The sequence below is a fragment of the Eschrichtius robustus genome, chromosome 6, assembly GCF_028021215.1.
Source record: "Eschrichtius robustus isolate mEscRob2 chromosome 6, mEscRob2.pri, whole genome shotgun sequence".
Classification (NCBI taxonomy): domain Eukaryota; kingdom Metazoa; phylum Chordata; class Mammalia; order Artiodactyla; family Eschrichtiidae; genus Eschrichtius; species Eschrichtius robustus.
This window is the reverse complement of record NC_090829.1, coordinates 11,007,122-11,016,752: the sequence shown is the minus strand read 5'-3', so window position 1 is coordinate 11,016,752 and position 9,631 is coordinate 11,007,122. Positions and strand designations below refer to the sequence as shown.

Sequence of the window (9,631 nt, the reverse complement as noted above, 5' to 3'; positions counted from 1 at the left end):
CCCCCCACCTACTCAGAGGCCAGTGCAGAGCAGGCATTCAGATGCTGTTGTCGGCAAGAGGGGCTTGTGACAAGAGCATCTCCCCCAGCTCCACTCCTTTTCAGAAGGATGAGGACGGTGGTCCTCAGAAAGGGAGGGAGGGTCCAGCCTAGCTTTACAGCACCACCTGTGGGAGGCTGAGTGTGCAAATAGCCAGCGAGCTCCCTGCATTTCCATCCCAGGTACAGCCTTCCGGAAATTGGGAGGGAATACTCTTTCCCGCCCCTTTGGGTGGGGAAAGAAGCCTTCCTGTGAAGGAGATTCAAATCAGAACTCCTGGGATGTTCCTGTTGGGTTTGGTCCTAGCGGTGACGGCGTTTGTTTTCCCCGGAGTCGTGTTCCTCGGGTTGCACAAAGCCTGGGAACAGTGAGGGCATTAGGACCAGGAGCAAGGCGCATGCCTGTCGCGTCTGGCAGACCTTCTCGGGCCGGCTGAGCGGGGAGCTATGTGTGAAAGGAAATTAGGCTGCTGCCGGCTTCACATCTGTTGAGCTGACCCGACCTGCAGGGTCCAAAAGAGGACGGCTGTCAGCTTTGCCAGACTGAGGACCCACCGGCTACCCCCAGACATCTCATAGCAGCCTGACAATTCGTGCAAGGGGGGGGGGGGAAAGCGAAACGCGTGGGACTAGACCCCTGAGCAGAAAGGAATCATTATTTTTCCCAAAGAGGAAAAGGGCATCAAAGGGTGGGGGTGGAGGGAGGCGCAAACAGTTCAGTCTGAAGTCCCTGTGAACGGGCTTTTGGAAGGCAATTAAAGACGTCCGCTCAGAGAGGACCTGGGCTGGGACTTGGGTCCGTGGCTTTCTGACTGTGAGTGGAAGCCGGTCTTACACACGCTGCTGGCAAATGTCAGCCGGGGAAAAAAGGAGCAGGTTAAGTGACCGGCACAAAAAACTTCCAGGTGGACCCAGGAAGCCCGGTTCTGCTGCCAGCTCGGAGGAACCCGGGGCAGGAGGACACAGTGAATTTGAACATGACCTGTTGCGTCTGGCAAGTTCCAGCCACATGCTGGTAAGGAAGCGGTGCAGGCGTGGACCCTGCAAACCGCAGTTCCTGCTGCTCCTCGTGCTGCTGGGATGCGTGCTGCTGATGCTGGCCGCGCTGCGCCCTCCCCCGCCGGCCCTGCCCCAGGCTGCCCCAGCTCGCGTCGCCGAGCACAGCCCCGAGGCCGGGTACCGCCTGGACTTCGGGGAATCCCAGGAGTGGGCGCTGGAGCCCAAGGACGAGGACCAAGAGTACGGCCCCCTGGAGGACCTGCCGCCCTTCATCTCGCTGCGGGAGGATCAGCTCCTGGTGGCTGTGGCCTCTCCCAGGGCGAGAGGGAACCAGAGCCAGGGCAGGAGAGGTGGCAGCTACCAGCTCATCAAGCGGCTGAGCAGGAGGCCGGACGAGTCCCCAGAGAGGGACTGGGCGGCCGAGGAGGAGGATGCGGCGGAGGCATCTGAAGAAGAGGCGCTGACCTCGCTCAGCCTGGAGGAGGCGCTCAGTGCGCGCATCCCCCTGCAGAGGGCGCTGCCGGAGGTACGGCATCCGCTGTAAGTAGGCCCTTGCTTCTCCTTCCCCCGTTCCTGGAGGGCAACCGGCAAACTCAGGGATGCAGACTTTCTGCATTCTGCTTCCATTGCCTTAGGGCAGCGCTTCTCCACGTGTGGTCCCTGGCCCAGCCGCAGCATCCGCTGAGGACGTGTTAGAGATGCAGAGGCAGAAGCCCTGGGTGGGGTCCAGCGATCTGTCTTTAACCAGCCCTCCAGGGGAGAACCCCCGTCCTAGAGACAGAAAAGGAGGAACTCTTCCTTGTCCCTTCTCTCCCCGTCCTGGGTTCTAGTCCTCTGTCTCCGTGGATTGTCAGGTCAAACAGCTTTATCTCTATAACCCAGAGGGGCCTAGAGTGGATGTTCTCCAAGACACTTCCAGTTCTGGCACATTTTAATATTATGATTGCTGGGTTTACTTTTATTTTGGATGAAGGTAACAATCTCAGCTAACCTTTATGTGGCTCTTGCCATGTGCCCGACTTTAATCAAAGAGCTTTTCATGTATTGACTCAAAAATCCTTACAACTTATAATGATGGGTGCTAGCACTACTATCATGCCTATTTTATGCGTATGAAAATGAGGCACAGAGAAGCCAAGTGACTTGCCCACAGTCACACAGCTAGCAGGTGCCAAAGCAGGGATTTGCTCCAAATTGCCTGAGCCCCCCCACTCTACGCCCCTTCCTTAGTCGGCGAAACTAAGGGGACAGGTCCAGGACCCAGGATCTAGAATACTGCACTCATGCAGCCTGACCTGGCGGGGTGGCCCCACCCCCAGGAGGCAAGCTGGGAAGTAGGATGACATACAGGCTGTGCCCAGGGAAACGGTGGGCTCGTCCTGGACCCCCTGCCCTCCCCACCATTACCATGGCGGGTCCAGAGGAGGGGTCTGGTTACCAGCATCCAGGGGCAATGCAGCTGGGTAGTTGGGTGACTAGGTCCCTTCCCTATAATCACAGCTCTTCCCAGAGCCCAGAGTTTCCCGGGAAGCAAAGCCATCCTCCAGCCCTCTGGGTGGGAGGATTGGAGTGAAGCAGCAGTTGGGAGCAGGACCTCATACTCCTCAGATCCCTGCTGGGGCTCCCCTGAGCCTGGCCACTCAGCCACTCACCCTCAGGGGCATGCAGACGCAGTCGCCTGGAGGGTGAAGCCTCCTTAGACTGTGTACCTCAGGGCCTCACCCATGTCACCATAGCCCCAGCCCTGATGCTCCGACTTCAGGTCTTGGCTGAAACAGCTCTTTTCAGGCAACTCCCAGACCCATCCAGGCCCCGCCCCCTCATCACAGTTTTGTGCTCTCTGCAGCCTTAATTCGTAACACTCATGACAACCGAAGCTAAATGGTCATTGATGTATTGGTTTATTCAGTGCCTGCTTCCCTTGCCATGCAGTGAACCTATAGTCCCAGCACACAGTAAAGAAACGATTGCTGAATGAATCAATATATCATTTCCCAATTCTTTTGGTACATCTTTTCATTGGCCTAGAGCAAGGATGCCTTACCAACCAGGCACACGGTCTCGATCAAGAGTCTCTGGCTCCCAAAGCTGTGAGTGTGTGTGTGTGACTCTGTGTGTCTGCATCGTGCAAGTGTGGGTGAATTGTGTTGTGCGTGTGTCAAATGGATGCTGTGCATGTGTGTTGTGTGTAGTGTGTTAGTGGTGCCCGTGTGCCTGGTGCCTGTGTATGCTGTGATGTGATGTGCACGGGTGCGAGCTGTGTGGTGTCTTGTCATGTGTGCATGTGTGTTGTTGATATGTCAATGTTCATGTGTGTATGCATCATGATTGTGTGACACGTGCACGTATCATATATGTTGTGCACATGGCATTGTGCCTGTGTGTGTTGTCATGTGGTGCTTGGGTTGTATGTTTTTGTGGTGCGTGTGTCATGACTGTGTGCACATGTATGGTATGTATGATGTGCTTGTGTGTGTGGTGTGTTTTACCCAAGCGTTTCGTGAGTGGTGTGAAGGGCATGGGTGTATTGTGTGTGTGTGGTTCATGTGTGTATGTTGTATATGTTGTGCACGTGGTGTGATGTGCACCCCTACTGTGCTTGTGTGCATGTGTGTGTGCTGTGATGTACGGCTTGTTTGGCGTGTTTGTGTGGTCTGCATACATGCGTATTTGTTGTGAGTGTGCTGCACGTGTGCATTGTGTGGTGTGTGCTCCGTGTGTTATAAATGTGTTGTGCAAGCGGTGCGTGTGTACTTTTGCAAGTGTGTTGTCTGTGTTATGCTTGTGGTGTGAAGTGCATGGGTGAGTGTTGTGCATCTGTGTGCATGTGTGGGTACACTGTGTCATGCGTGTGATGTGCACGTGTGTATGTGTGCATGCGCGTGTGTGCACCACTTCTGTGGGTGCCTCTTCCAGCCAGGGTGACCAACTAGTCTCAGTTTGCCTGGACTTTCCCATCGCAGTAACCCCTCGGTCCCAGGCTAACCGGGCCGGTAGGTCTCCCCGCCCAAAGCTTGGCTCTGTCCGGCAGGGTGTGGCGCCCTCTTCTGGCCACAGCCTGTCCCTGCAGCCTGTGTGCCCGGCCTGAGCCCCCAGACTCCCCTCCCCCAGAGGCACACAGGCACTGGCGCCGCCCCTTCCTGGCAGGCTCCAGGATGCACAAGGGATTCTCTGCAACGTAAGGCAACAACCCTCCCTCCAGGGTGCCAGGACTCTCCTTCTCCCATCACTCTATTTATTTATTAAAAAAAAATTTTTTTTATTAGAGCATAATTGCTTTACGATGTTGTGTTAGTTTCTGCTGTACAGAAATCCGCTGTATGTATACACATATCCCCTCCCTCTTGGACCTCCCTCCCGCCCATCACACCCATCTAGGTCATCACAGAGCACCGAGCTGAGCTTCCTGTGCTTTATAGCATGTTCCCACTAGCTATCTATTTTACACATGGTAGTGTATATATTTCAATCCTAATCTCCCAATTCATCCCACCCTTCCCTTCCCCCCCTGTGTCCACAGGTCCGTTCTCTACTTCTCCGTCTCTATTCCTGCCCTGCAAATAGGTTCATCTGTACCATTTTTCTAGATTTAAAACTGGGCCCAAATACAACCCATAAAAGAATAGCCATCTCTTAAGCACCTACCCTTTGTGTCTGAGGACACGCTTTATGCCCACCAGATTGCATAGAGCCTGTTTCTCAAATTTCAACACGTATGCAAATCGCCCCAGGCATCTTGTGAAAATGCAGAGTGTGTTGGTAGTTGGCCAGGGGTGCGGCTGGCCCCAGATGCGACATTTCTATCAGGTCCCAGCACTGATGGTCCAGAGACCACAGTTTTGAGCAGCAAGGGACTACATCACTGGTTCCCAAAAGTATGTGCATATTAGATTCCTGCAGATTTTTTGTTTAAAATGTAGATTTTTCAGACTCCATCGCTAGAGACTATCGGTGGCTCTGAGTTGGAACCTGGCGATCTGAATTTTTACAAGCTGATACTAGACAGTTTGGGGAACCACTGGTATAGATGGTGAGTGGAGAGGTAATAGGGTTCTGGAAGTTTCCATGGAAGAGGTAGTTCTGGGATTGGAGAATAGAGAAGAGAGGCAGAAAGGAACACAGTCCCCTTCATGGCCCAGGGTTTTATACTTAAACACAAATGTCAGGTCAGCTGTAGCTGGCTGCACGCTACCTGCTTGTGCCAACTTACAACTTGTGTTTACCGTTTGGCCCGTGTTTCCCTGGTTTATATGCCTGCAACTGTGACTAAATCATACGTCCATAGAACAGTGGACCTGGGGTTGAATTCTGGACACCACCCCTTACTGTGTGACCTTGTGTAATCACTCAACCTCTCTGAGCCTCGGTTTCTCCAACTGTAGAATGGCGATGATAATAACACCCTTGCGTAGGGTTGTGGATCAAATGAGATGAAGTGTGTGCTTATTCCCCCCCTCCAGCACCGCCCCCCCCACAGTGTTCAAGTCCAAACAGAAGATGCCCTTATTGTATTCTCTAGCATAGGACCTATGAGGGAGTTGGAAAGAGGGAGGAAGATTGGAGCGGGCAGCTGTGGGCCTCACACCACTGTCCTTTCTCTGACCCATGAGTTATTTTCTGCCCCTCCAGCTGCTAAGTCATCACAAATTTGGCAGCACCTCGGAATTACCTGGGAAGTCATAAGAAGGACTCCTGCGCGGGTCCCACTTTCAGGGATTCTTATTTAGTTGGTCTGGGGTGAGGCCTGGGTAGTCACCTGGTAGTTCCAACGTGCAGCCAGGGCTGAGAACCAGGGCTGCAGGGCACCAGGCACTCCCCGGCCAGTGGGGGGAGGTAGGAAGGAGCGTCTCCTCCTCTGCTCCACCCCCTCCCCCGCCTCCTGCCCCAGAGGCCACTCTTGCAGGAGCTTCGGTGTCAAGGAGGAGGGCTGTTGCAGTCCACAGGGTCAGGTCAGTTCCTGGTGGGCAGCAAGACACCCCAGGATGGCTTTGGCACCTGGGCTGCAAAAGAGAGGAGAGGCAGCTGACAGGGCATCATCAGTAAATCTGAGAGAGTGGGCATGCCCCTTGGGGAGGGGTTAGTAGCCTGGGGCAGAGACTGGGGGCTGGAGCCCAGCTCATCCCCCTCCGGCAACAAGAGAGGGAAAACAACCCAGTATGTGTGGGACTTGGCCAGCCAGGTGTCGAAGGGAACCCACAAGCACCAAGCCCCCGAGTCCAGCGTAGCCACGGCCGGGAGCGGCGCCTCCCTGGATCTCCACCCTGGATCCGGCCCCCATAGTGGGGTTGTGGTATAGACAGAGCTGAGTGTGACTCTTTGAGATCGAATGCACTTACGGTGCCCAGTGCAGTGGGGTCTTGCCTTGTGCTTCGGGCCAGCCTCGGGGGTTAGATCAGAAGTGATCAACCTGCATCTTATCTTTTTTTATGACTAGGGAAAGCTGGTGTTATTTGCTGCTGTGCCACTCAAAGTGTGGGCCTCAGACCTGCAGCATCAGAAATGCAGAGTCTCAGGCCCGCTCAGACCTACTGCTTGAAAAACTCTGCTTTTAACAAGATCCGCAGGTGGTTTATGTTCATGTTAAAGTTTGAGTAAGCTGATGAGGCCTATGGTTCACAGCCCTGCCTGCATGTGAGGGTTTTGTGAATCATCACGGCCAGGCTCCCCACCCCCAGACCAACCAAGCAAAATACAACTCACCGGGTCTCGCTCCCTAAGTGATTCTTGTGTGCAGCCAGGCCGGGAGCTACTGATTAGGTCCTCTGAGGTGAAAAGGAACAGAGACACTCATGTGACTGCAGGTGGCAGGGTTACTTCGAGTCTTCCCAGGGAAGTAAGGAGCAGGTACTGTCCAGGGAAGACTGCAGGCAGTGCAGGAAGGGGACAGGAGAGAGACTCACGGGTCATAGTGCTCCTGGGATTGTGCCTTCCTGACGTCCTCTGGCAGCTGGAGGCCCGGCACTCACTCCTGTTGCAACTTCCCTGCTGATGTCTTGTCCTCTACTCAAGCTGTCGTCTAGCACCCACCTGTATCAGCGTCACCCGGGAGCTTGCTCACTAGAGATGCAGACTCTCAGGCCCCACCCCAGACCTCCTGGACCCAAAATCTGCATTTATGGAGATGCCGGGTGATGTAGGTGCCTGTTAGTATCTGACAAGCGCTGGGCTACCTCTTGGCTTCTGCTGCCTCATCGTTGGCTTACTGCCCATTCTGTGACCTGCTACCAGCTGCTGACCCTCGCCGTGTGTCTGAATATCACCTTGAGACCAAGGATCGGTCTGGGGCAGCTGGCCATTCTTGGGGCAGCTGTCCCTGTTAGGGGCAGCTCTTGCACCAGGAGCCTTCAGTGTTCAGACCAGAGACTCCTAGTCGGTACCCGTCTTTAGTCCAGGGCTAAGGAGCCAGGATCAGAGCAAAGCCAAGGGTGCCTGGAGCCCCTCAGAAGGAGGCTGGGAGACTTCAGAGGACTCCCACAAAGGGAAGGGGATTGCATGCACCCTGTGTGACTTGTCTCCACTGTGGCGAGTGACAGGCTGCCAGCCTCAGCCTCACCTACAGGCTCCAGCCCTTCCACATTTCTCTCTCATCTGTAAGCTCCTTTGTCCATCCTTCTAAGGCATCGTCCGCAGGCTGTGTCCCCAGCCGCTCTCTCCCCAGGTCGGGCCTGGAAATTGGTGTCCCCGAGATGAGCTCTACCAATTAGAGACACAATAGGCTCAACACTGGGGTTTTCACAGAATGCAAGAAGTTGGTATTATTGTCCTGTGTCTATAGACAGCCAGCCTATACCCCCCTTGAGAGCAAGAATAGTGTCCACCTTCATTCATTGAATGATTATTTGTTTAGCGACTATTAAAAGTGAGAAGGTGAGCAAGCCCCAGCCCCACCCTCAAAGAGCTCAGGGTACACTGAGGGATGCAGACAAGTAACCAGCTGTTACATCGCTGGGCTCAGGGCTGAGACAGGGAAGCCCATCTCAGTGGGGGGGCCTCTGCTGATTTGGTAGGAGCAGGGGGTCAGTCACTCCAAACCAGCTTTAGAAAACCCGGCAGAAACCTTTCTACTCTGGCCAGGCAAGGGAAGGGCAGGAGAGGGTTTGTGTCACAGCCAGGCCATCTGGTGCACTGCCGTGACTCATTCTCTTCAGAATCAGCCTCCAAATGCATGTTCTGAGTTCACGGGGGACCCTGGAGCTGCATGAAGTGAGGGCGTCCATCTGTGTGTAAACACAGACGCAGGCTCTCCTGATCTTGGAGTGTGAAGACATAAAGTTTGCACTCATTGAGCAGCTCTCCTGGGCCTGAATGATCCCTTTTTATCCAGGCAGCAGCCGTGGGCTGGTGAAAGGTCTCAGACTCCCTGTGCTGGCTAATTAAGGGATATAAATAAATAGCAGAGCCAAGATTCAAAGCCACATTGATTTGATTCCAAAGCCCTGATTCAAAGCCACATTGATTTGATTCCAAAGCCCTGGGTCTTTCCTTCCCCACCTGCTGCCACTCAGAAGATGGACAAATGAGGTCAGGGTGGGCTTTTGGACACTTGTGTGATGTATACAAACTGAGACAGTAAAATACTCACCAGGAATATGGTTGAAGGACAAAGAAAATGCCTCCATTATTTAATAATGAAAACATGCATTTCTTCTTGGATCCCTTCATGAGTACCTGGTGACATTTGGACACTGCTTCACAATGTACAAAAGCTGTTTCTCTGCCCCGCCTCATCCACCCCCCGCCCCCCCAGCAAAGCCGTGGCACAGACAGAGCAGGAAAAACATCCCCACTTGACAGAAAGAACCCAGGTCACCAGGGGAGGGAAGTGACTTGCCCAGGGCCCCTGCGTGGACCACTTACCTTTTGCTCTCTTGTTTGTTTACCTACCTACTTTATTCCCTCAAATGACTTGAAGATATACTATGAAATAGAAAATTGCTATTAATATCATGTTTAGTCAAGATGAAGGGAAGTATACTTTAGAAAATCTTTCCTTCCTTTCCTGGTACAGGCCAAGCCCCTTCCCACCTCCAGGCCTTAGCAGAGGCTGTGACCTCTGCCAGGAACACCTCTCCCCACTCACACACCTTCTCTGACTGTGTCCCACCCACCCTCAGGTCCTGGCTTCAGTTGTTGAATAATTCTTCAGTTTTCTGTTTAATAGGATATAAACTCCATGATATCAGAGGCTATCTGAGTTTGGGTTCCCCCAAAGCAGACCCTAAGGACAAGGAGTTGTTTTGCAGGTGATGCCTGGGAGGTCTGGTAGGGGACAGGGAGGGTGGAGCAGCCAATGAAAAGTGGGTTTGCAGGCAGTTACCTCTGCAGGCAGCTAGAGCTCAGCCCTGGGGGGAACCTGGGAGACAGCATCTCGCTGTTACCCACCCCCACCCTTAGGGTCTGGGTTGCTGGATATTAATACACCAACTCATTTTAGTCACTGACTGAGGGCAGCTCCCAGGGGTGGAGGGAGGTTACTCTCCACCTCTTCAGGCAGCTGGTGCTTAAGGAGAGCATCTCTGGCAGTCAGAGAAAATGCTCCAGCAATTGGAAGTCAGGCTGTGCTGTATTATATGATATCCCCAAGGGGATATGGG

The 9,631-nt window shown here is 53.7% G+C and overlaps 1 protein-coding gene across 4 annotated transcripts in view; it reads left to right on the top strand.

Moving 5' to 3' along the window:
- The first annotated feature begins 322 nt into the window (after window positions 1-322).
- GALNT15 (polypeptide N-acetylgalactosaminyltransferase 15) overlaps window positions 323-9,631 on the top strand; it is a 38,782-nt gene continuing 29,473 nt past the window's right edge. For all 4 annotated transcript variants that reach the window (XR_011074275.1, XM_068545874.1, XM_068545873.1 and 1 more), the window contains exon 1: window positions 323-1,577. Coding sequence is in view for 3 of the 4 variants with exons in the window: in XM_068545874.1 (XP_068401975.1) it covers window positions 889-1,577 (689 nt within the window). In the remaining variant the exon portion in view is untranslated. The remainder of the gene's footprint in view (window positions 1,578-9,631) is intronic.